The following is a 26,790-nucleotide window of genomic DNA, read 5'->3' as shown; positions in this document are numbered from 1 at the left end:
TTTTTTTTGTGTGTTTTTTTTTAACAAGCTCCACGGGAGGCCAGCACATCAAAAAAAGCGGCGTTGTTAAATGTGGCCATGGTAAGGGATGTGATGGATGAGGCTCATCGTCTCTGCCCTGGCCGTGGACCCTCTCGCCGCTCGTGTCCCTCGGCGAGATGATGTGCAGCACTCCTGCACCTCCGTGACAGCTTCCACACGGAATCACGTGATAGAGAGAGAGAGCGAGAAAGAGAGAAGCTGGTGCCTTCCTTTCCTCTCCGCAGACGCATCCACGGTGCTCGTCAATTGGATGCCATAACAGAAACCCCACGCCTGACACGCCTGCGTGGATTATCTTTTTCTCCTCGAAATGTGAGCCGTAGCTGAATGAATCCGTCTGTACATTCATTTAGAGGAAGTCTATTATGTGGCAGTGTGTGATTTTACCACACGTGGAGCGCGTCACGGCGCCGTGTGATGGAGGTGCGTGGAAGCGGTGCATCGTGGGGATGAAGAAGCGATGAAGACACCGAGGGCTCCTGCACGCGCGTCTCGGCCAAGGTCAGATTGGAGCCTGGCTGTGATCATGTCCATGTGGAGGGCACCTAGGTGGGCTCCCACGCAGGGGGTCTCTCCTTCAAGAAAAAAAAAAAAAAAAAAAGCAAAACAGTTTGCACTCCGTGTCTGGGGTATTATTATTTTTTTATATTATTTTTTTTTTTTCCACTTGTAACTTTTTGGGTGATTTATTGTCGTATATCATGAATCTTTTTTAAATCATTTTTAAAAATATATATATTTCATGTATTTATTTTTAATCGGAATTATCGTTGTACAAGAGCGTTAGTCAAAATATCAAAAAGGACGGTGGAAGTTTGTGTTACACTGCGTGTTTATAAAGAACAAATAATTTTTTTTTGGGGCGGGGGGGCGGTATTATTATTTTTGACTGGACTGTCTTCTATTCCACTCCCCAGGATGCCATTACAGAGAACACGTGACGTCTGCTGGGCGCGTGGATGACTTGTTCGACCCGACCAGCCTGGAGTTGTAACTTTGACCTCTGTGAGCGGGAACTCGAGCTTGACTTCCGGGTGTCCATGGTGTTGACCCCGGTCGCCAGGAATGGTGGAGACGCTGAGTATCGCCGTCATCGGTGCTCCCGGAGTGGGCAAAACTTCTATTATCCGCCAGTTCATCTACAACGACTTCTCGGAGGTGTACACGCCGACCCGCTCCAGATATGTGTACCGACCCTCCGTCATCCTCAACGGGAGCATGTACGAGCTGAAGGTCCTGGACGTCCCGCCGATCTCTTCCTTCCCATCCAGCTCCAGTCAGGTAACACAAGCAGCACTTCTTCTCACAACTAATAATGAAGTAGGCTACAAATACTCCGTTACCCAAGTACATTTCTCAGGTAGGCTATCTCTACTTTTTTTGGGGGGGGGGACAACTTTTTACTTTTAGTTCCTACATTTGAGAAAAAAAACAAAAACATTTGAGTCAAAATGGGCTTAATAGTTTTCCAAAAGCCACGACATAAAGATTTAAATAGCGGGAGATACAGTGAACACCTCCATATTTGCAGTTAGCGATTACAGATTTTTTTTTTTTTGGGGGGGGGACCTATTAGTCCCGAAAAACAGTTATTCGCTGAAAAGCTCACATATTCACTGTTTTTTGTGTGCAAGCCAAAGCAATACAATTATTACTTTGGCACCATTTTGCTGGCTTTTGGTGCCTAGTGACTATGGACTCGATTTACAACTCACTGACGCATCTTAATTTTAAATGAAGTGCACCATGCCTAATTTATGCCAGTCTTGAACATAAAATGCCTGTATGTTGAAGTGAGTTGAGGGGTTTCATTGAGAGGAAAATAGGACTTTGCTGTCATCTTGTGGCAGCTTAGCATGATGGACCAATGTTGAAGTGAGTTGCAGAGTTTCATGTAGAAGAGTAGCACTTTACTTCCAACTTGTGGAATCTTAGGCTTTGCTATTCGACTCGGCCCCTATGCCCCGCGGAAAACGAGATTTTCGCCGTAAAGTCAATTGGTGTTGAGGTTTTGAGATCTCTAGGACATGACCCAGGAAGTGTTAACTACAGTGGTGCAACAGATTCCTGGACGCACGATATTCCCCATCCATGGCCTCATATAAGAGAATTTTTGGTTGTTGTCAGCTCCAAGAAGGATTCACAAACAGTGCTTTTCATTTTATAGCCAGCCTGAAAACCACCAGCTTCTGACGTTCTGAAAAATTCTGTCTAATCTGAAAAAACAATAAAGGTTAGATGTATTTTTGTAGTTGTTATCTATGTCTAATGTAGCATTTTTTTGTTTGTTAGTCGGCTCACAATGTTAGTAAATCTATGGGAAAACTTAAAAGTCAAGGCAACACCACTTGCGACAGACTTTGAGGGTATTCTGTTGTACAAATCCTTCTTCAGATCACAGTACAGTTTTTCAATTGGATGTAGGTCTGGGCTTTGTCTGCTCCCGAGCTGGGCCATTGCAAAACCTTCATGTTGTTCTGGTGAAGACCTTCTTTTGTGTATTTGACCTGGTCTCAAGCCCCCGTTGTGCAGAAGAAAAGCAAGCCCAGAGAACGACGCTATGTTGGGGTGCACTATTGTTTTTGCACTAGCGTTTTCACACAGAGCATCCAGGCCTGGCTACATTTTGGCCAAAAATACAACGTCATCATTTAAATTCTTTCTGATCAAATCAATGTAGAGCCTTTTAGCCAATATTCCGAAAGGTTCGACACTGCTCATTTTACAGGGATGTGGAGTCTGTACCCTGAGACATCGACTGCTCCTGTATTGCTATTTTTTTACAGTGAAAAAAAAGACACTTTCCTCATACTTTGATAAGTTCTGTTCACATTGGCAACCGCCAAGGACCACAACACTGATATTTATTTCTTTTAGCACGCTCAGATGTCCCCGGTGTAGTTGCTATGGAGACGCAACTGACTTAACACTTCACTTTGACGTTTTAAAGTGCCCCCAGTGAGGACAGAACGGTGTATTATTTATTAACCACGCTGTCTTCTTTAACCTGCTTCTGCGTGACTTTGTATCCTTGCTGTGGCACAAATGCAGGATGATGGCGCATATGTCGACAGAGCACTTGCTTTTCTAATCCCACATTTGCAAAATAGAACAGCCTGCCCTTTTTTGCCAGATGACCACAGGTCGTATGTCAAATTTCATTATCGGCGGAGGTGAGGACGACAGGCTGACAGTTTCTTTACTGTAACAATATAGGTTTCTACAGATGAAAAAGTAAATACAGCTGTTGCTATGATTATAACAGTCATATTATTGCTATATTTTTACTACATTAGGTCTGTGCAGGCGCCATGTTGAGAATGTACTTGTCTGCTTCACAGTCAAAAGAATCCACGAATACAGAATACTTTCAAGCTGCTAAAAAAAATAAAAATTAGAGTCACCTCTTAGTATGATGTGGTTATAATGTACACCACTGCAACCTACCGGGCCAACCAAAATAATATTGTTACGTTGACACCATCAACAAAAACAGAACTTTATTCCATTTATAATGGTCGTTTGTTTTTGTTTTTTTAATACAGCTCTTGTATTGGGTCTCATAAGATGTTTTTTTTGTACCTGACTGAGGACAGTACCTAAAAGGTCAAGCAAATTTGTAAAATAAAGTTCCTTTTTTTCCCGTGAAGAAGTAGATCTTATTATATCATGAACCTGGTGACCAAAAAGGTGCAAAAACACCTGAAGGTTGTCTGTGTTTAAGTGCCGGATGTGCACTCCAAACCATTTCAGCTGAAGGTGTGACTCATGTCCTCGAGAGAGTGGCTGTTTTCCAGAGCCAAATCTCCATGGTCGCCATATTTAGTTGCTTTGTAACACCTGATGACGGCGCGGCTCTTTTCTCTTGTCGCTTTGGCATCACAAATAAGTGGGCCTCCTGAACAGCAGATGTGGCTGTCCGCACCGTGAAGGTGTCGCCTAAAAGACAAAATGAGACACAGAAGCAGATGAGAGGTTTCTTGAACAGATTCAGAGCGGTCCAGAGCAATGGGACATTTCGCTCACACAGTTCACTCAATTGAGTCCTCTGTCTTCATCTCAATCACAGTTTCCCTAACTTTCTCCGCTCAAGATCCAATTTCCCAGGAACCAAATTTACTAAAACACATCATGTATTGCTGGAACATCTGCAATGTCTAGACAATCAGAATTCCACCTGCATTCTAAACCTCGTAAGTTGGAGAATTCATAGATCAAGGTACCACTGTCATGTCTTTTATTTTGAGAATTCACCACACAAAAAGCAATAATCTCTGTCCTGTAACAACCAGTTAAATCCTCCTTGTGCAATATAATATCTTGTCTTAAAATCCCAACATAAGTCAACGTAAACAACAAGCCTAAATCAATATCGCTAATGCGCTACATGGAGGACAAAGTAAGCCGATGGGAGTGTACCATTTTGGATTCTGGGGCAGGGGGAACATTTCCATTTTGAGTCAAATGGTAAATCAACAGTCTTATGTGGATTTACACCAAAAACAAACAAGAAAATCGAATGGGTTTTTGCTCTTGTGCCTGCCCTCCACATCGTTTCGTTTATGTATTTTTTATTTTTATTTTATTTTATTTATTTTTTTTTTTTTTGCGGGAGTAAGAAAAGTCTCTTCTTGACTTCCGTCATTTTACACTGACAGTCGACGACCCAGTAAAAATGGAGCCGCCATCAGTTTGGGAAAAGGCAGGTCTCAATGACGCTCAACCCCCCTTTGAGGAGACGAAAGGAGAGCTGGAACGAGACACGATGAGTGTGCCGCTGCTGGAGTGTGGGCTACGCTTTGAGTCACACGAGGAGGCTTTTAAGCACACAGATGTGTTGAATCATATCGAAGCAGCATTTCATCACAATGTGTGGCGGAGTGTTGTCTGTTGTCAGTCACAGCCTCGGAAAGGTATCCACAGACAAAGAAAACCATTAGCTGAGTGCTGCCACAACATTTCTATGAGCAAGATTTATGTGTGGCCCTTGCTCAGCAGCTAACCTGCGAGGACTCCAGGCCTTTTTTTTCCCCTCCCCGCTTAATTGAGTTGTTTTGTCTATTCCAGTCATGTCCGGCTTGTACTAAAGGCTTCTCGCTTTGTGTGTTCACGTCCTCTGTTCATAATGAGCAGGCTGATGAGACACGGTGTGTTTTTGAATCACCGCCCTGCTCGATTTGGAGCGCTCCAGGCAAAGAAATTCAACTCTGGTTAGACCAGTTGAAATACTGTATATGGAGCTGAGTCCAGCATGTTTCGTATTTTGACAATATTTTGACTGGAAGTAAAATTGCATCTGGTGAATGGGCATCCTTTATCTGGAAATGACCCATGAAAAGACTACAAGATGTCGTGTTAAGAGTTATTTCAAATATTCAGTTTTCATGTTTATTACATTTTGGCAAAATTATTATTATTATTCATAGAATTTCTCATTGCATAAACATCCCATTTTTAAACATATAGCTGATTAGAATACTCTAGAACAGGGGTCTTCAAATAAAAGTCACGTCTAGTTCAGGAAAATGTCTTCAAGATGGTCCGGAACGTCATAACATATAGCTTGCACTATATATTTTTGAAAATTCAGAAGCATCTCAGTGTCTGATAGTGTAAACATAAAAATTGTTTGCGTGAGTCTTTTGAATTGCTATATTCTCCCACCTGCGTGACATCTTGCGCATTAAAACCACCGCTTTTGAGCCAGACCTGCCCCATTTACTGCAGTCGAGATCTCAGTATCACCCTTCACATTAATGCAAACATGTTGTTTGTTGATTCTGATTAATAAAGTTTGAGTCAAATTTCATAAAAATACTTTATTTTGCATTTCATTAATTTTTATTTTAACCTTCATTTATCCAGGTCAAGCAGTTATCAGAGCTACCTAGCAGCAGACAGCATAGTAAAACAAAGTAAAATAAAAATAAATACAAAAAGCATTCCCCTCGTCGGTATCATGTAAAATTCATGCTGGCCCGCATGACAATTTTTTTATGTTAATGTGGCCCCTGAGCCAAAAAGTTTGGGCACCCCTGGAATATACGATCTGACTAGAGCAGTGATTTCCAACCTTTATGGAGCCAAGGGACATATTTTACAATTGAAAAATCTCCCAGAACACCAACAAACAAAAATGTCACAAAAAGTGAATACATTAATGACTGTATGTACTTCCTGCCATCTAATAGAAGACCATTTATCATTTGTTCTGTCTGTCGCTATGCCTCACTGGCATAAATAGATGAACAAAGATACATTATTTATTGTAAATATACTTTTTTGAGCAATTAAGTACACAAGTATTTACAGTAAATGAATAGGTCATTTAAATAGATACATTGCTCCATCTTGTGATTGGATCGGTGATCGGTTATCGTTTTTTTCAACTCGCTGATCGGCCCCAAAAAGCCTGATCATATATAGCCTACTTACAGTCCTTTACTTTGTCATTTACAGATAGATACCTATTCAAACAAATTCAAACCTATTCATAACACCTATTCAAACTTTGTTTCAGATAATCAATTGTTTTGGACTGACATGCACCAACACAGCAAGTTCGAGGGAAAAAAAAAGTTGTAGGAATAAAAGCGCAACGGGGAAGGCAGGAGGAATTCAGTGCAGTCAATTAGAAAGGTTGCCTGGAGTTTAATGGACACTGTTGAAGGACGGCTGACCAAATAGCATCCTCTAATTTGTCATGAATAAGCTGCAGGGTTCGGTGAGTCAGCGTGCCTCCGTGCTTCTGAGCAGCTCCATGTTATATTTGGAAAAATAAACATTTCATTCTGATTTTTTTCTTTAATCCAGTCTAATATTGGAAACAAACAAGATGTCCATCTTTCTACTTTATTGGTCATGTGGTGCGCCTGTCTACTGCTGATAATATTGAATGTTTGCCACAGTGCGTCAATGAGATGCGATAACAGCCTCACAGTTGGCTCATTAATTCCATTTTATTTTGGACACAAGCGTCTGGACATTTTTCTTAGTTTCTTCTGTCCATGTTGTTAGCTTGGTATTACATAATGTTCTGCATTATGTAACTTAGAGCCTTCCAAATATGAAGCGCTCATCCCTGAAGGGTGTGTGTGTGTGTGTGTGTGTGTGTGTGTGTGTGTGTGTCTGTCTGTGTATGCATTTGTGTGAGTACAAATGGTGTCTGGGGAGCTGTAAAGGCGCCATTAGGCCATTTTAGTCACAGGTGTCAAGATTAGTGCGGTTAAGTGTGGTGGCGGCACCAAAGTGCAGCAAACGCTAAAGCGGAGCTTTTTTTCAAAAAAAAAATTTTTTTTAAGAAGAAGAAACCATGTATGAACCATGGTAAAATAAAGTTTTTTTAAATATTGTATATAAACAGTATGTATAGTATATTTGATAATTCAGCCCTATGGGGGGCACAAGCCAGTGCAAACTGTAGGCCGGTCCGAAGCCTGGATAAATGCAGAGGGTTGCATCAGGAAGGGCATCCGGCTTAAAACTTTACCCAAAAAATATGAGTGTTCATCCAAAGAATTCCATACGGGATCGGTGATGGCCCGGGTTGACAACGTCTGCCACCAGTGCCGTTAACCTACAGGGCGCCAGTGGAAATTCAGCTACTGTGGGTCGAAGACGAAGGAGAGATGGAAAGCGGTTCTTAGGCAGAAAGAGAAGAGGAAAGCACAGAGAGTATAACTGAATGTGGGGACTTTGAATGTTGGGACCATGACAGGAAAAGCCTCTCATGGTCCCGGGAGTTGGTTGACATGATGATTAGGAGAAAGGCTGATATAGTGTGCGTCCAGGAGAGCAGGTGGAAAGGCAGTGAGGCTAGAAGTTAAGGGGCATGGTTCAAATTATTTCACCATGGCGTAGATGGGAAGAGAAATGGAGTAGGGGTTATTTTAAAAGAATAGTTAGCTAAGAATGTCTTGGAGGTGAAAAGAGTATTATATGACGTTATGAGGCTGAAACTTGAAATTGAGGGTGATATGTATAATGTAATTAGTGGTTATGCCCGACCGGTAGGATGTGAGATGGGGAGGATGTGCAGCAGGTTAGGGTGATTAAGGATAGAGATTGAAACGTGTTGATTGGTGCCAGTAGTGTGCTGGTTAGATGGAAAGAGTACTTTGAGGAGTTGATAAATGAGGAAAATGTGAGAGAAGAAAGAGTAGAAGAAGCAAGTGTGGTGGACCAGTAAGTGCCAATGATTAGTAAGGGGGAAGTTAGAAATGCACGAAAGGGGATGAAAAATGGAAAGGCAGTTAGTCCTGATGACATACCTCTAGAATTATGGAAGCATCTAGGAGAAGTGGCTGTGGAATGGAGGAAAAGTGTGCTGGTGTCCATTTTAAGAACAAGGGTGTTGTACAGAACTGTGAGAATTATAGAGGAATAAAGTTGATGAGCCACACAAAGAAGTGATGGGAACGAGTAGTGGAGGCTAGACTCAGGACAGAAGTGAGTATTTGCAAGCAACAGTATGGTTTCATGCCTAGAAAGAGTACCACAGATGCATTATTTGCCTTGAGGATGTTGATGGAAAAGTACAGAGAAGGTCAGAAGGAGCTACATTGTGTCTTTGTAGATCTTGAGAAAACCTATGACAGGCTGAGAGGAACTGTGGTACTGCATGCGGAACTCTGACGTGGTAGAGAATTAATACAGGACATGTATGAGGGCAGCAGAACAGTGCTGAAGTGTGCTGTAGGTGTGTCAGAGGAATTTAGTGTGGAGGTGGGACTGCATCAGGGATCAGCCCTTAGCCCCTTCCTGTTTGCAGTGGTGATGGCTAGGCTGACAGATGAGGTTAGACTGGAATCCCCGTGGACCATGATGTTTGCAGATGACATTGTGATATGCAGTGAAAGCACAGAGCGGGTGGAGGAAAAGTTACAAAGGTGGAGGCATGCACTGGAAAGGAGAGAAATGAAGATTAGCTGAAGTAAGACAGAATATATGTGCATGAATGAGAGAGGTGGAGGGAAAAGAGTGAGGCTACAGGGAGAAGAGATAGCGAGGGTGGAGGACTTTAAATACTTGGGGTCAACCGTCCAGAGCAATGGTGAGTGTGGTCAGGAAGTGAAGAAACGGGTCCAAGCAGGTTGGAACGGGTGGAAGAAGGTGTCAGGTGTCTTATGTGACAGAAGAGTCTCTGCTAGGATGAAGGGCAAAGTTTATAAAACAGTGGTGAGGCCAGCCATGATGTATGGATTAGAGACAGTGATGAGACAACAGAAAGCAGAGCTGGAGATGGCGGAAATGAAGATGTTGAGGTTCGTTCGGAGTGCCCAGGTTGGATAGGATTAGAAATGAGCTCATCAGATGGACAGCCAAGGTTAGATGTTTTGGAGACCAAGTTAGAGAAAGCAGACTTTAATGGTTTGGACACATCCAGAGGAGAGAGAGTGAGTATATTGCTAGAAGGATGATGAGGATGGAGCTCCCAGGCAAGAGAGCTCGAGGAAGACCAAAGAGAAGCTTGTTAGATTTAGTGAGGGAAGACATGAGGGCAGTTGGTGTTAGAGAGGAGGTTGCAGGAGAAGGACATGGAAAAGGACGACACGTTGTGGCGACCCCAAACGTAGTAGTACAGTATATTTGATGGGACTATCTCTCAGTAAAGCACAGACCAAGGCCAACAAAAGTGAAACAATATCCGTGGAGCATATAGCTCATTTTGACTGAGTATCCCAAAAGTAGGCACACCATTTTCTCATTCTGTGCGCAAGTACAACTAATGAGCAATGGGCCATTGTCTCTACATTATGTGAAACGCTGTGAATTTCTAAAAAGGGTTTGTCTCCGACAGATTAAAATATTCTTGATAAGGTCGCCGTTGAATAATGGACATTTTTATCCTCAGGGGACCACTAGATTTTAATTGCAAATCTGATTGTGTGACCTGTGGTTGACACTAATTACCCAAGACCCCTACCGCCACAGGTTACATGGATATGGCTCCATCACAATGATTCATTGTGGCTCCCTAAATTAGGAGACTTGGACAGCTTTATCGTTTGTCATTTGTCTGCAGTTGTCAGGGAAACGTGTTGTGTTTTGGCTCTTGAGGAGACAAGGAGGAGATGCTCTTTTTCTTCCCAGAATACTGTCTCCAAACAGTAGCACCACACTTCACAGCCATGGTCCCACAAGCACACTGTGGCACAAATACTGTAAACGTGCCCACACATGCATTTTTAAAAATCCACTTGACTTCATCAGCACCGTGTGGCTGCATCTTCCCCCACTCGTATCTTACCTTTTGTGTCTTGCTCGGCTGTGGAGCAATCGTCTCGCTGCGCCCTGCCCCTCTTCCTCCCCAACCTCCTTCTCCCCCTCTGGGACTGGGACCTCAAGCAGGATATGAGATGAGAATACAAGATGCTATTTTTAGCTCAGCTGCAACTCAGGTCACTGCGCACCTGACCATTGTCAAATGAGGGCGAGCTGTGTTGACATCCTGTTATTAAATTACTTGCGTCCCATTAGTCTGAGAACTGCAGAATATATATATTATATATATATATTATATAAAAAGTTCCTGAACATGATCACACTTCCTTGCGGTGCTCCCTTGTCTTTCAGTGGTGCATGTTTGAGCAGCCTCATTATCTCTGCAGATGTGCGCGTTGCCTCACACTCCGCAAGCCGCCCTGACTTCAATGTGTTTGCATTTCCATCGTTGCAAGTTACACCAATCTTCGTCCTGGCGCACCTCCGCCATGCGCACAAATGTTCCTGTACAAGCTGGAAGCCATATTTTCAACATTTGTAATAGGATTCTCAGCATTAAAGTTTTGGGTTACACGGAGCTGTGGGATGGAGTACTGTAATATAATTACCACAGGGGAGAACTGTATGGCGAATTAGAGCAATCATTGCTTCAAAGGGAGGGGTCCAATGCTAATCAGAACCATGAAGTGAAAATATGGATCATAATCACCACCTTGATGATACATGGTTTTTCAAAGTGCTGTGGGTTACAGGTGCATCAGAAACAACAAAACCTCAATACAAAATAATGGACTAAACAAAAATCCGTTCATGCACCTTCAAACTACAGTACTCTCTCTCTCTCTCTCTCTCTCTCTCTCTCTCTCTCTCTCGCTCTCTCTCTTTCTCTTTCTCTCACTGTTTGAGATGCTTTTTAATTCCATCTCTTCCAATGCAAATCTTATAAATCACATTCATTGTACTGTCGCACAGTTGTAATAAAATGTTAACAACCATCAGACACATGCACTTAGATCAACAGAATTCCTCACAATTATTTTTGTTTTCTTCTGGAAATGTCGCACTTGTTGCTTTGCCTTCTAAGGCATGCAGCGGACCCCAAGCTTTGTTTCGCCACTGACCACTTTCACGTAAACCAATGTTTTGATGGAGAGGCATAGAAACAAATCAAAATATTTCTACAAAATTATAGAAATTAAAACTCACCATTTTGCTGAATGTAGTTGTAATCAGTTGGAGCCCTTTGCTTGTTTCTAGTCAGCAAGTCGTGCCATCTTGGTGTAAAAGGAGACAATGACACCTGAAGCGTGTTACGGTGCTTATGTCCATTCTACTTCATAATTTCATTTTGGTCAAAGTTTTCATTGAAAATCTTCTTTCCTAAAATAGGATATGGAACATCTGTCATAATTTGGTCTTTTCCCATTTCCAAAGAAGCTCCCCAAAGCCTTTTTTAAACTCATTTTTGCTAGTTTGTGGGTTTACTTTTCTATTACCGTATAATCTGACCAAGACAAGCGGTTTTACATGAGACACTGCTGGATGCACATGGTTTTCAAAATACAACTTCTGTAAGACTTTGATGACCAAAAACATAATTTTCTTCCTTTCAATGATTACGAACTGTTTTATCACACGAACAATTGAGATCAAGACATCAAAATCTATACTGGTAGTTGGCAGTTAGCCTAATTTTGTCTTCTGTGGTATATAATCCAAAATATTAAGCAATTCAAATGTGATTACTGGATCATTACAAGGGAGTATTTAGGGCCTTAGTGCGAAGAAAAAAAATTCAAGAGGAAGAAGGGATGATGATATGTGGATATATGTGTGAGAGCAATGAATAAAGAAACAAAGCGTAAACAATAAGTACCACGTTTATTTTTTTTAACACGTGCAGGTCAAAATTCCCACACAAATGGAAACCCAACAGTCCAGATGCCTGTCTTGTATGTTTCAGCAAGATTGCTAAAATATGACGACCTTACTTGTTACTCGTTTGTGGAGGTGATGGCACACAAGCTGTACAATAATGCAATTAGTAATTGCTGTCACCAAAATAGATTAATAACTCCTAAAGAAATACAGTGTGATGATCCTCTGCAGTTTTCTCCAGGCTAGCATGGCAACAGGAGACGAGACAAAATCTTTTTAGCAGTTACATCTTGAATTCAAATAGGTCTTGACACTTTTCATATTTAATATTTTGCTCTGTGCCAATGAGTGGTAAAATTTCAGGTAGAAGGTGCCAGACGGATTTTATGATAGTTTCCAGCTCTTAAAAAACACCCCTTCATTTAGTTCACAAGTTGATCCGAGGTTATCTTTCCCATCTTCTCAAACATTATCTCAAGGCTGAGTTTCTTCTCTCATTAACCCCCTCGAATGCAAGCCTTGACATCACAGCCCTCGAAAGTCCTCTCTTCCCATCTCCATCCTGTAGCAGGAATAATATACTGAAATTCAATGGGCGCTGTTGTGGAGGCTTGGAAGGAGTGGGTGGTGGGTTGGTGACAGATCACGGCAACACTATGAATATACTGTAATTGTTGTTTCTAATTTGAAACCAAACATACTTTGCAACTTATAATGTCAAACAGAAAAGTTCAACAGTATTGCAGTTGTTCTGCTTCATGTTTTCTTCATTCTGTGCTGCCGCTCTCCTTCCTCATTCGTAGCTAAGATACAGTACTTACCAGCAGACGTTTGCCATGCTTTATGACTTCGCCGTGGGTCGTCCACCTTTCTCTTACGCTTCACCGACCCTGAGCCAAAGTGATTTGGAGTAAAAAAAGAAGCACATGCTGTTCAGTTTCTCTCTATTATTACTGTGTATTTATTCCATTGTATGCTGTTGTAGTTAGTTATGTATTCTATGTATCACATAGACCCCCACAAACACTATTTATTTTGCAGCACAAGGCATTCTTATGAGAATTTCGAAGCATATAGCATACAAATACAACAGAAGCAACGTGAAACTGTGTGGACTATTTTTCAGCAGGATGAAAGCCACTGTGGTTGTGCCAACGGGTAAAATATTTCTGCTAAAAGGTCTACCTGCTGAACTTTAGCATTCAGTTATCAGCATTGTTTATGTTCAAATGTTTTTAAAAATGTAAACATTGCAAATTGGGTTGAATTTTGAAGGTTTTATTTTGCGTGTTTGTAGAGCATCTTGATCCGGATAATTACGCATTATTTATGTATGTGTGTCCTCCAGGAGTGGCTGGATTTGCGTTGCAGAGGCGTTCGCAATGCCAACGCTTACATCCTGGTGTACGACATCTGCTGCGTGGAGAGTTTTGAATATGTGAAGATGATCAGGCAGCAGATAGTAGAACACCGGTATGGTCAGCACCACACTTCATCTGGCAAGCAACTTATTATCTATCACACTTGATTTGCGATGACATCTCAGAAAACGTCCAATTTTACAGGCCAGACCCCAAAGTATACAATAAACACCTTTGTGACAGCGTGACCGTGATATATAGGCGGTAATAAATCTTTTAATTCCACACACTCCTCCAGCATCCTAACAGTTTAGTAATGACATTTGATTTGCACGTTGCCACATGCGAGAGACCTCAAATGTGACTGGAGTGTCGAAGATTACTTTTTAAGCATATTTCTATTGGTAATAGACCCCAGATGCGGCAAATTGATACTGTAAGATGGAGATAACACACATTTTGAAAGGTCTAATGGCTAGCTTCATTTGTTTTGTATGGGGTTTCATGACTGCACTGCCCCCACACAGCCGATTGACCCACCTTGGGTCTTGCACATGTTAGTGTGAAGGTTTATGCTCCGTGTCGTAATAGCTCTCTAAACCAAAGATGGAAAAAAATATACTTGCATGAGGAATGGATGCAGGAAAAAAGTGTAATCATGCATTGCATTAAGATCTGAAGCATGGCTGGTAGGGGGGATTAGTTCTTTCTATTAAAAATATGTTTATTTGGGCAGAATGCACATTCTCCAGACATCAGTTACATTTGTTTTTATTATTTTTGTAACATTTGCCTTTGTTTAGCCCACTGGCATGAAGCAATATTGTCACATGCTCGGTATATCTTGTTCCTCTTGCAGATATTTGTATACAGCCTGGAAAACGGAGAAAGGTGGTGTGATTACTGCAGTGTGTTTTTCAAGTCTTATAAAATTTCATCCCTGGGCTGTAAAATCATTCTGTTCAAGTCTCTCAGTGGGTATTCCTGCGTATTCTGTGTGTTGAGCTATCGCGCCATCTGTCCTGTCAGATGTGCTAATATGCCAGTCTTTGTCATAAATGAGGTAGACTGTAACAAAGAGCAGGCTTTATTAATCCTTAAAAGAGGCACAGATCATTTGTTTGAACTACAGCTGTCATTGGGCGGGCCTTCATGCACCGCAATGTAACTAATAAAATATTGGACAGGATCTTATTTCACTTGTTTTCATGAAAAATGATCAGGTCCCCCTACCCTTCTCATATTGCCTACTAAAAAACAGAAAATTAAAATGAGCAATGTCGTGTGAATGCTGAAAGTTGCTGTGCCAAAGGAAGAAATTATACGAGTTTAATTCATTCTGTGACCATTAGAGCTTGGACTCGCCGTCTAAATCCCCAATTGCTATTCGCATTGACAGTAACGGCTGACTAGCGAATCACAATACAATCGTTTCTCCTTGTGCTATTCAGAATCTGTGAATATCTGGATAATCCGACTGAATCCTTGGCCCATCCCACAGGTGGTGAGCCCATGAGGGAGGGGGAACCCATTGTCCCTTTAAAAATCCTGCAAAAAATACTAATAGTAATATGAACACCTGATAAGTAAAGAAATCTTGTGGAATACAGTGGAACCTCGATAGAAGGGAGTAATAGGGGCAGGGGGTTGTCCGATATAGCCAATTGTCTTTTTATTTAGGCCATATGCACCCATATTTCTGTGCAGTACAAATTATTGTTTTGTAGTTTTTTTGTGGCCTAAAACACCCAGTACCGTACGAAGTTATTGTAAAAAAATAAATAAAAAATAAATAAATAAATAAAAATAAAATTCTACAAAATGAAAATTTTGAAAGTTTCACATTTTATCCAAACTTACCACGGTTGGTGCTTGGTCATGGTGACATTGTTGACGTAAAGTACTCATCATTGGTGAGTCGCTTTCATCAACTGCGAGGAATTAAATGTGCATCCTAGTTCCAAATCTGTTGGTAAAGGCGAACGGCTTGACAAAAAAAAAAAAAAAAACAGTTACTGTCCTAAAAAGAGACTTTTTTTCCCCCAGCGTTAACACTGTCGCCATGATGATCTCTGTCTCTGTGCTGTGAGTCTATGTACAAGAGACAATAGATATAGCCATCATGAAAGAGCCGCCACGTCAATGCCTCACATTCAACATGGCTGCCATGTTGGAGGCACGTCACACAGGAGGCACGTCTTTTGGAAATTGATTTTTCATTTTTTAAATGTTATTAATTTTATTTTATTTTTTTAATATATCTGTGACCCAGAAATACGTCAGTCCCATTTTCTGCCTGCATTGCGTCTCAGCGCCAGTAATAAAAGTGGCCAATTCTGGAACTAACAGACTTTTTCAACAGCAGTTTAAGTGACACATGGAAACTATTTTTGGACACATTGATCAGTCCCGATGGTCCGTTTATCCGATATCTGTTATATCGGGTCTGTTTTATCGAGGTTCCACTGTAGATGCACTTTACTTTATCAATACAGTATAATATTGTATTGTATACTATTTGCAATTTCAGACTACACCAATAAAAAATAATTTGTTGTTACATAACTATGTATTTTCCATGGCACTAGCTCGATCCAGGAAATGACTGCGATTGACGATCAACTGGGGATGTTTATAATAACACCCTACGACGGTGCTTTACAAACACACATCCCCCCTCACTAATTTATGCCAACCAGTCACTTGCCATTTCTTTTCACACTCCATATTGCTTGCAAGCAGTATCGCACAGTGTGCCCACCCCCCAGAGCCCATGAGCTCTAATCCTCCAATCCACCCCTTCACACCTCAGAAGAAAGGCAGGCAAAGCTGCAAATAGCTCAGCTTGCGCCCACCCAGCACCCACATGTTAAGGCGTCCGTGTCAACCTTTGCAGGGAAGGCAGCAGCAGCGAGGTGCCCATTCTGGTGGTGGGCAACAAGAGAGACCTGCAACGGCAGCGCTTCATGCCTCGCAGGGCCGTGTCAGTTCTGGTCAAGAAGACGTGGAAGTGCGGCTACGTGGAATGCTCGGCCAAGTTCAACTGGCACGTGGTCCTGCTCTTCAAGGAGCTGTTGGGCATCGCCGTGGCGCGGGGGCTGCGGCAGAATCACACCGCCATCCGCCTGCAAGGGGCGCTGCAGAGGAACCGCTGCACCATCATGTGACCCTCTCACCTCAGCAGGGGAGCAAAGGACTTCTTGATCTAAATGGCTGGAAACTAAATACCCTGTGGCCTCCTGCTTTACTGAGCTGATTTTTCATAATGAGAGTTATTAGAAGCTGCCCTTATACGATTCCATTCACGGGCCATCCAACCGCTTCCGAGTCTCATGCTGCTGTTCACTTTCACTGCATAGACGTAAGGGAGGAGTCAACGTAAGACACAACCGGCCTTGTATTGCATAGACACTCAGATGTCTGACTCCTTACTTTTCTTAGTGATGGTTTCCTTGCAGCCTGACTGGAAGAAACCTATTTTTGTGAGACTCAAACGAGAGAGGAAGCAATATTGGTTGTCTTCCTTTTGAATTTGTCCTATTTAGTGAGGGGGTGGGAGGTGACAAGTGAACAGAAAAGATATTTGGGGAGATCTTTTGAAAGACATAGATTAGTATGTTTCTGGATTCCGTAAAGTAGCGTACATCGTGCGGATTAAATGACACGTTTTTCTCTCCTGTCCGTACTGCACTTACGATGATGTTTGTTTAGGTGAAAGGTGATGTATAGTTGTCATGCAGCGGAAAATGCTGCAGTCCCTTATCGTGATGTACTGTAGGACCCCCGCACGCCACCCCTTTTCCATCACACACCCCACTCAGTGGCTGATTCTGCTGCATACATTAACGCAAGGGAATGAGGGACCTGCAGAAGGTTGCAGAGTCTTAGACAGGCACTGCATGCAGGTTTTGTTTGGTGTGCGCGCGCCTGCGTGTGAGGGAAGAGAAAGTGGCAAGCCTGATCGCTGGCATTCAAGCAAGCAAAAGGACAGAGAGAGCAAATGAGAACCAGATGCTGAAAGCTGTGGCTTAGGAAGGAGCAATAAAATTCCACTTGACTGACGGATACCTCGTACTGTATTTAAAAGCAGTCAAGTTAAACCCATCCACACTCAAACAATGCTGCAGCAATGCTCCAAAACGTCAACCAAGCGCCCCACAAGTGTGTTCCAGATACACAAAGAACTGAATTAAAGCTTTCCTACCAGGATCTTAACCGTAAATGGCAATTATGAGAGGTTTACAGTTTGTGAATATGGCTGCACTAAACATTAGAAGACTTGTTGTACCTAAGGGGATTTCGAGAGTCATTGACTTGCATGCTATTGTTGGCACAAGGTCCAACAGGTCGGGTTTTAATTGCACTGATGTGAAAATTTGATATTGTGTTGGATTTTTTTTGTAACACATCTGTTTTCTGACTGTGTTGTGAGCTGCAGAGTGGAGTGATTGTTTTACACTGGCACGTGGGAGCACAAGCTCATGATGTAGTGATGACCCTTCTGTCAGGGTAATATGCTGTTTTCCTAGTTTTTGGTTTTCTATTTAAGATTTAACAAACATGTAGCAGCAACTGCGTGTAGCATGACTTCTTATCAGATTGTCTGTGTGTTTCCAAATAAAAAGGGCTACGTTTTTCTTTTTTTTTTTTTAAACAATCTTGTATTTGTTTTATTATGCTAGTAGTATTGTGATGTTTTTACATGATGAATTAAATAATTTGGAAACAGCAAGGTGCAACCGTTCAGTGCTTTGCGTGTGGCAACATTTTGTCAATACTGCCATCTAGTGTACAGTATATACTTTGACCGTTTTGCTGAGGACGAGGACGCTTCCATCGGGTAGTGGTTATGCACTCTTTATTCGTAACTCCTCTTTCCTATATAAGCATTCTGATTGTTACAGAAACAAAAATTAAGCCTCTAAAACCTCAGCACAACTTAAGGTGAAATGCCTTCAAGATTGATTTGAAGTATGAGTATATTAACCAATATCCACAATGCAGAACTGGAGTAAGATGCATATACTGTGTAGACAAAACATTTGGCCTTGCATAAAGTCCTCTTTAATTGCCTTGTTGTGAGTGATTGCTATTTACATATTTTTTTTCACCTATAAAATAAGTGACCTCTTGAAATTGTAGTTCATTTGATTCATTTTATTTTTGTGGAAATATTTGACAGTAAACAGGCGTTTGTATTATTTTATGACCAATTGGTGGGCATATGTGCCTCACAGACTTTGCGTGTTCTCCAATGTCAATTATGTTCCTGGGTAAAACATGTTTGGAAACACTGCTGCGCTCACTGGTCCGCAGCAGCCGAAGTGTTTCAGTTCCTTGTCGTCCCTCCTCCAGCGTCGGTTCCGGCGTCATGTGAAAAGGAGGGCACTCGTCTCTTTCTGCTCTGCTATGCCCTGCTCCGCTCCGACCCTCCTCCGCCTCGCCCTTTCGTCACCGCGGACTTGCTCGCTCGCTATCCAGGCGGTGTTGGCGTCGTCCCTGTCGCCGGCTAAACTTGCGTGCGGCTGAGCGGAGGATGAGCGAGCAAGGGAAGGGCTCGGCATCCGCTTCCACCGCGGCCCCGCCAGCAGCGGGCTCGGATACTTACAAAGGTTGGCTTTTTAAATGGACCAACTACCTGAAAGGGTACCAGCGGCGATGGTTCGTCCTGAGCAACGGCCTGCTGTCGTATTACAGGTAAAAACACACGGACGAAACAGTCAACAGGCTTGCTGAGAAGAACTCATCATATTAGCGTGAGGCGGGGGTGCATCACCACAGCTGGATGCCACCGCGGCTGGATGGCTAGCAGGCTAACTGGCGCTGCCCGTCAGGCGGCCAGCTGACAACAACAACAACGCGGTCGTTTTGTCTGAAGTGACAGCTGGTTTTGCAGTGGCGACAACATTAGCGCTTCCCCGACTATGTTATGTGTCACATATGTGGCCATTTGTGCTAACGATTTCTGCTAGCTCGCCAAGCTAGCCAGTTGCATTCGTCATGAGAGTCAAGTTGCATTTTACGCATTTGTCAACATATGGTCACCTGGTTATTTTTATTGCCCTTTTAATCGCTAGTTAGTCTTTCTTGTAATAAAAAGATATCTTATTGTGCCCAACACCTGTGGCTCAGGTGTGTCTTGCAAGGGCATACGAGCCACAGGCGTGGGCAGATGAAAACAAAGGAAACAATAAAAATAATACAGTATTGCTGTGAGACAACAGGTATCCCGTGAGAACTTGTTTCCCCATTTCATTTTTGCAAAATGACGATTCATTTACAACAAATAACGTATCTTTGTTTATCTAACAGTATGCCAGTGCCATATAGTGTCAGGAAGGACAATTTAATCCTCTTCTACTCGATGGCAGAAGGTCAATTAACATGCGTTTCCACCTGTTGCCATTCATACAACAGAATCATAGGTTTTATATTCAATTAAACAGGCCAATATTTCAAGTTGAGTAACTAAATTTGCTAGTTTCTGCATCCCCCAAGCTGTGTCAGTCCTCATTTGACAAGCTGAAGTTTATTTTGCCCACATTTTTCTGCCGGTCGATGAACTGGGATCCCATGGTGGCAGGTGACGCCACTTGGCCACGGCTCGCCCATTGCCGTTTGTAACCTTTGTTTTTAGTATTGTATGGCAGACTGGCTCGAATGCTCTCTGTCCACAGGCTGTAGGTTTCCCACCCATTTTAGCTCATCTTTAGCTTTCCTCTAATTCTGTTGGTGGGAGCAAGGTCCATGAGAAGAACAGTCCAGCCAGTGCTATTGTATCAGCACACTTTCTCAAGAAGCCATGTTGTCTGCTGTCATCAGGTCCGTTTTATTTGACACAGAGCCGGTGGTGAAAGCAGAATTGCCTGTTGCCACTGGCCTCTATTAATAGTCCATTATGTTGTAAGGCCAATCCCAGCGCGACATCTGAGCACAGACAGTTTGTTGTCGCATCCTTTGCCCACTTTGTGTCCGACCTGAGGGCTTTTTTTCCCCCTACTGTTGCGAGAGAAACAAAAATAGTGTCAGACCTGACATATTAAATGTAAACCTTTATCTGCATGTTAAGGGATGACATGTTTGTTTCCTGTCGTATTGTAATTCAGTCAACATAGATGAAGAATATGATTTTTTTTTTTTTTTTTTTTTGTAATTTCCACATATAATAATTATTAAACTGGTGACGGTGAGGGGAATTAAGATACTGAAATTATTAGCTCTTTGACACTGGCAGTCAAAACGGAGGGTTGTTGTCTTCGGAGGTGCAGAATTTTTGATGTAGCTCATTTGGACAGCATGTATAGTACTTACAGAAAAACCGCACAAGTGAGGGGATGAAACAAAAGGTGAGATATTTGACAAACATGCATATTTATCAGCAGTGTGATAAGATGCACTCTTTTTACTTTTTTTTTTTTTAAAAGCTCAGATTTCGCTTGACATAAATGAGTTGTGGTGGCGGACAGTACTCGTGGCAAGTAGAGCTCCAGCCGATGATCTGAGAGAGCTCTTTAATTCCAAAGGCCTGTCGTTGCGAAAGCAAAAATGTTTCACTCCTTAACCTGTCACTGAGAAGCCAAAGTGCATCGACAGATCAGCGTCATCAAAGCCTCAACTGCCACACTCAGCACCTGCCTCTGTTAAATTGTAATGACTTTTATTGAGATGCACCATTTCCATTTTCTTTTTTGCCTTTTCACCCAGGCTGCCTTATTGCACAGTTTTTAACTAGATTATTTCAATTCTTCATTCCATTTTCAATTGCCTAATTTACTTTTCCTTCTAGTTTTAATGCTCTCTGCTCTTCTTTCACCTCTTTTAAATGAGATCTGTCTGGCTGCTTTAGAGAAGATTACACAGCATTAAATGGCTAAATGCTGCTTGATCTGCCATATCGGTGAATCTGCTCTGGTCTTTCATGGAAGAGCAGGCCTGTCCCACTTCCCTCTCAACCACAGGAAAGAAGCACTGTGAAGTCAACTTTTCACCAGTTCAGCTCACCACAGTAGTTCGGAACAGAAATATCTGGTGCGTTTCCACAGAAGAGAGCGTAGGCAGCGTGGCGACTGGTGCTTGGGGTTTGTCAATAGCATTACATTGTCTCTTTGGAAGAATGAATTCAAATGAGGGTGGATCTCATTTCTCTTTCTCTTCAATGTTCCTAGCTCCTCGATGCCTCGACAGCGACCCAGAAGGTGTTCTAATGCCACAATTTTAAGGAACAATTTCAATTGTCTTAAATGTGTATCGCGCATCGAAGAGGTTCTACGGAGAAGCTACACTAGAATCGAGGAACCACTGACGTTTCCTTTGTGGAAGTCTTTTACCTCCTTGACAAACTTGTACGAAAATGGGCGTGTGCAGTGCAATTTTACACCACTTGATGGAAAAAAAATTATATATTTTTGGATAAAACACATTGTTGCTGTAACTGCATTAAGGTGACAGCACCCTTGTTCACTGGAAACGAGCAGTTTGGAAAGGTACTACAATGCAGATTCCACAAAGCACAAACCCCCGCACCCTGAGACACTGACTACATCTTGACAACAAACAAGTCCTTAAAAGGTCATGGAATGTGATACATCCTACTCGACCTTTAATAAAAAGGGCACAGGGGCGGCAGACGTTCAGAAGATTCCAGATCGCTGAGAGAGCGACTGCTTCTCCTTTTGCCGCAAAAGATAAGTACTGGCTCAGGTTGTGTTTGGTGTGTCTCCTGTCTCTTCTCCTGGCAGAAATTTTGATTGATCTGATCTGATATTGGATCTGATTAGATTGTGCATTCATTCGTACATCCAAGGATGTACATGTTCTGTCGAAGAAGAAGACATTTCCCCCACACGTACACTCACTATAAGGTGAGGATGACTCAGGGTTGAGTTAGGGCGTTGTGGCTAAGCAAGCGGCTACCGGTTCTCAAACAGCAAAGAGTCGGACGAGATAAGAGATCCCTCCATGAAGACGTACATTTTCACTTGTGGAGTCAGCACATCTTCAGCCTCCATGTCATGCCAACTTTGCCGAACATTCTAATATGTGCCGGTTGTCAGAAGCTAATGTGGGTAGCACTGTTAGCTAATGCTAATCTGCGCTCACACTGCAGCTCTGCTTACCGTTTCTTTGACATGATAGTGCTTGCCCGGCGGTGAGATTCTGGCCAGCTGTGGAGATGATTTTGTAAATAAGCCCCGCTCTTATGCAGCAGTGGGGAGAAATTCAGACTGACTAGCTCAGAAATGCATTTTTGGGCAATTGGCAGCTAACAAAAGCTTTACTCACTGGCTTAATTTCAACCTTGACGGGTGGGAAGGTACCACAGAGACCCAACTATTTGTACAAGAGCAATTAAAAAAGTAAAATTTCCATACATCCTGTATGTCCGCTTGAAGGCTGATTTGACTGCTACCTGCTCGCTAAACATTATCTCTAGATCTCCAAAGGCTAAATTGAATGTTTCATGTGAGGTACAATTGACTGGAGAGCGGCGGGATGGCCACCCCTGCTTTGCAAATCCAAGCTTTGGGTGCATGAAAAGCGAGTGAGGCAACTTTGGCCACGTCTCGACGGCCGAACCCGACCTGAACCGTGATCATTATCCTTACTGCTGACTGGCACAAGGCATGTGGCTTGTCTAACATATTTCGTGTTGTTTTTGTTGGTCTTGGCGTCAGGCATACGAAGATAGACCAAGAGCGTTTGTGTGTGAAGGTGATAAGTTCAAGAAAGAGTCTTGCCTATCTAATTGTTTCAGCTCTTGTCCTCTTTGAATTGATTTGCTTTGACGTTCCTATGTTCTGTTCCCTTTGTCCTCATCAGCATTTCTCTGCTACTCTCCCACTGAGTTGTGTGATACAACATTGTAAGCCACAACAAAGTTATCTAAATACTCCAGCTGGGTGTTGTGTCATTTCCTCGTCGTCCTGTCCCTGTATGCACCGTGTCAGCACGGAGAACCTGCCCTGAGCTTCTTCCCCTGTTCCCCCGTGCGCCACAATGCTCCTGTGATTTAGCGTTCACGTATGCAATTCTATGAATCCACGGCCTTTGCATGGCCTCAGTTCTCCACTGTGTCGTTCTGGATCTGCACATATTCGTCCAGCTTGTTGACCTATTTAGCACAAGCACTGTGCATCTTGAGCTGGAGGAAGAAAACTTGGCTGTTGACTTCTTCTCGTGGCCCTGTCTGCACAGCTGAATGTGTTGCTTGTTGTGGATTAAGACCGGCGAGTAAAAGCTGCAAGAGGGGAGTCAGCGCCAACTCCTACAGACCATAATGAGGCGGGAGCCACCTTGTGAGCGTCAACTGTGACTGGAGTTGTTGTCTAGTGCTTCAAGAGGCAGCTGCTGGTGGCAGTGAGGCCTCACTTTGGAATTACTGAATGGGTGTTAGCACCCACAGATAAACCACATGACCGGATGCTCCTAAATGGCTTTTTTAAAATGTATTTATTTATAATTTATTTTTTATTTTTATTGATGGGTGATCATATCGAAGCATTGTTTGAAATGATAATCTAAACTTGATGAAAATAGTTTGTGTTATATTTACAGTTTAAACCAGGGTTGTCAATCTTACTCTAGTTCAGTTGCTACATACATCATTGATGTCAAAGGGGCCGGACAACAAAAATCATACCATATTTAATATAATAATAATGACCCTGTTTTTCCCTTTGTTTTAATGCAAAACAAAGCAAGTACATTAAGAAAAACTTTAGATTTAATGACTTATTTTTTAATCCTTTTACAAAATAACCTAAGATTTCTTGAAAATGTTGCTTTAGTTTGTCATCAACATGTGCAAAATAACTGACCACAGTGATTTTATTTTAAGGCACAAAAAAATTAACGTTACAGGTATTTGGAATGGAAAAATGTAGTATTGCACTTTATAATTCAATCAATTTAAGAAAATTTGAAATTATTATCACTCCATTTTCTACAGGTGCATAATTCTCCAAATGATCCTTAGTGCCCACCACCACAATGTCTTATGTATTTTTTCACTTTCAAATTCATCTTTTGGGCCGGATTGAACCCCCTAGTGGGCTGGTTTTGGGCTGCGGGTCGTATGTTTGAAACAATTTATTTAGGCTATTTTCAGGGGTTGAGGAGGAGGTGTCAATTACTTTCAGTTATTTGCTTTTTCCAGCAACCACCCCCCCCCCGCCCCCCCGCTTTTGATTCCCTCTTTGTTTAAAAAAAAAATCACCATTCCCACAGTGTTTGTCTTTGTTCACAGTTTTTCTTTGTTGTTGTTTTTCTCCACATCAGAGGAGACAATGCATCTGTTTTCTGGCGCGTCCACGGCCTGCTAAACAGCGGAGCATGCACAAAATATTTCTTGTCTCAACTTGACACTCCATGCATGTTTTCTGTTGCAGGACACAGGCGGAGATGGCGCACACATGTCGCGGGACAATCAATCTGGCCACTGCTCACATCGACACGGAGGATGCCTGCAATATTGTCCTGAGCAGTGGTGGCCGCACATACCACCTGAAAGCTAGTACCGAAGTGGAGCGGCAGCGATGGATCACAGCCCTCGAGCTGGCCAAAGCTAAAGCGATTCGCATGATGAACGACCAATCTGGTAAGTAAGTCCAGGAAGCTAATTATTTGGAGAAAGCGGAGCATTGGTGAAAATGAAAACATAAATATTGGTGAAAATGAAAACATAAATAAACACACAGTATAGTTGCGCTCAAAATTGCTAAACAAAATTGCACAAATCAAGAATAATGTCAATAAATCATTACATCGGGTTAATTTTGAGTCCAACTGCAGCAATCGGTGTATATTTTTTTTAGTGTTATTTATCATTACGTGTTTGTATTTATATATACTTTGATAGAGATAATAGACTTTTGTCTAGATGCTGGTCTCATTTGTGCCCTGATATTTGAAATTCCGCCGAGGTAATGTTTCCATTCACGCCCTTTCTTTGACACCGCTGGCATTCCTGCTTGTGCCAGGAGAGGGCAGCCAAGTATCCTGTCTCCTTTTGGGAAAACAAAGCAGAGGACAATTGTCATCTCCAAGGGCATGCATGCTTGGCTGCTGTTGCTGGTCAGAGGCTGTGGGAAAAGCTGCGGGAGAAAAGGAGACCTTTCCCTCCACTTTTCTTACTGGCTTTATCCCAAAGCCTCTTTTGTCACTAAGAGGAAGCTGACAGACTGAGCGAGGCTAAATATTCCTCTGGCCCCAATTTGAAAGTCAGATCACTAAATATAGACTGGGAATGCAGTTTAGCTCGCCAGTAAATATAAGGGATGGGGTTTGCATTTCATGCTATCTTGTCAAATGTGGCATTCAGCTCACACTGATGAAGCTTTATGTGTGTGTTTCATTTCATTTGCCAAATGAGAAATTACAAGTAATTCTTGAAAGGAGGAGGGTAGGAAATTCATGCTCAATAATAAGATGATTTCAAAGACAGTTAGGCTATGAATGAAGTCCATACAGTATCTGACTGGGGTTGTGTGCACAGTGGTGTGACTTTGTTTGTTGTGAGCGCTTATCAGAATCAGGCATTCCTCGCTGTCAGAGTGAACAATCTCGTTTGTCACAGTTGGGCAAACACACCTCACAGTTCATGAACCTTCCCCTTTCTGTTAGGAGCAAAGAGCTGCTATTGATCCTCATTGTGTGCAAAGATTTACTGCATTGTGTGTATGAACCCACTTCTAAGGCACCTCAGTATACCTTTTATGGGACATTTTGTGTAATATTTTAATATTATATGCAGTTTTACATTATTGTTTTTTTAATCTCTAATTGATGTAACATTCTTAACCCTGTTAAACTACTTGTCAACCCTCTACTTAAGCACTTTTTGTTTTGTACCTGCAAGTTTTCATTGACATTCATGTGTACGTGTTTTTAAATCAGGCTTGGATTGAGTTTCAAGGGCTTTGCGCCACTTTGAGGGTTTGTTCAGCAGATGGCACTGTTCATTCAGTATGAACCCTCCCTTCACGTCAATATTGGTGCTTGTGGAAGGTAGAAGATATACAGTTGTGTGCGGTCATCAGAGGTGGGTAGAGGAGCCACAAATTGTTTTTCAAGAGTACTGTTAGTTTAGATAATATATATATATATATATATATATATATATAGATTAGATACTACTCAAGTAAAAGTAAAAAGTAGTCCTCCAAATAATTACTTGAGTAAGAGTACTCGACTCAACTCCACTTCATTTATAGAGTACTCTTTAAAAACAACCGCAGCTGAAACCAAGTGCTTAAACAAGAAGATCGAAAAAGTAAGTATTCATTGA

The 26,790-nt window shown here is 42.2% G+C and overlaps 2 protein-coding genes across 4 annotated transcripts in view; both read left to right on the top strand.

The window, feature by feature from the left end:
- The first annotated feature begins 239 nt into the window (after window positions 1-239).
- On the top strand, window positions 240-18,181 carry rasl10a (RAS-like, family 10, member A). Of its 2 annotated transcripts, none has more exons than XM_061673298.1 (4): window positions 240-354; window positions 960-1,323; window positions 13,493-13,617; window positions 16,402-18,181. In XM_061673298.1, exons 2-4 carry the CDS (start codon window positions 1,108-1,110, stop codon window positions 16,670-16,672), a joined length of 612 nt encoding a protein of 203 aa, XP_061529282.1. In that variant the 5' UTR covers window positions 240-354; window positions 960-1,107; the 3' UTR covers window positions 16,673-18,181. The 2 variants fall into 2 exon arrangements, with proteins under 2 accessions (XP_061529282.1, XP_061529281.1); XM_061673297.1 differs by having other exon boundaries at window positions 240-543.
- Window positions 18,182-18,869: 688 nt separating this feature from the next.
- The window catches only part of osbp2b (oxysterol binding protein 2b), a 34,979-nt gene continuing 27,058 nt past the window's right edge, over window positions 18,870-26,790 (top strand). For both annotated transcript variants that reach the window (XR_009768260.1, XM_061671573.1), the window contains exons 1-2: window positions 18,870-19,202; window positions 24,893-25,101. Coding sequence is in view for 1 of the 2 variants with exons in the window: in XM_061671573.1 (XP_061527557.1) it covers window positions 19,042-19,202; window positions 24,893-25,101 (370 nt within the window). In the remaining variant the exon portion in view is untranslated. The remainder of the gene's footprint in view (window positions 19,203-24,892; window positions 25,102-26,790) is intronic.

The sequence above is a fragment of the Phycodurus eques genome, chromosome 3 (genome assembly GCF_024500275.1).
Source record: "Phycodurus eques isolate BA_2022a chromosome 3, UOR_Pequ_1.1, whole genome shotgun sequence".
Taxonomy (NCBI): domain Eukaryota; kingdom Metazoa; phylum Chordata; class Actinopteri; order Syngnathiformes; family Syngnathidae; genus Phycodurus; species Phycodurus eques.
This window is presented reverse-complemented; position numbering and strand designations above follow the sequence as displayed.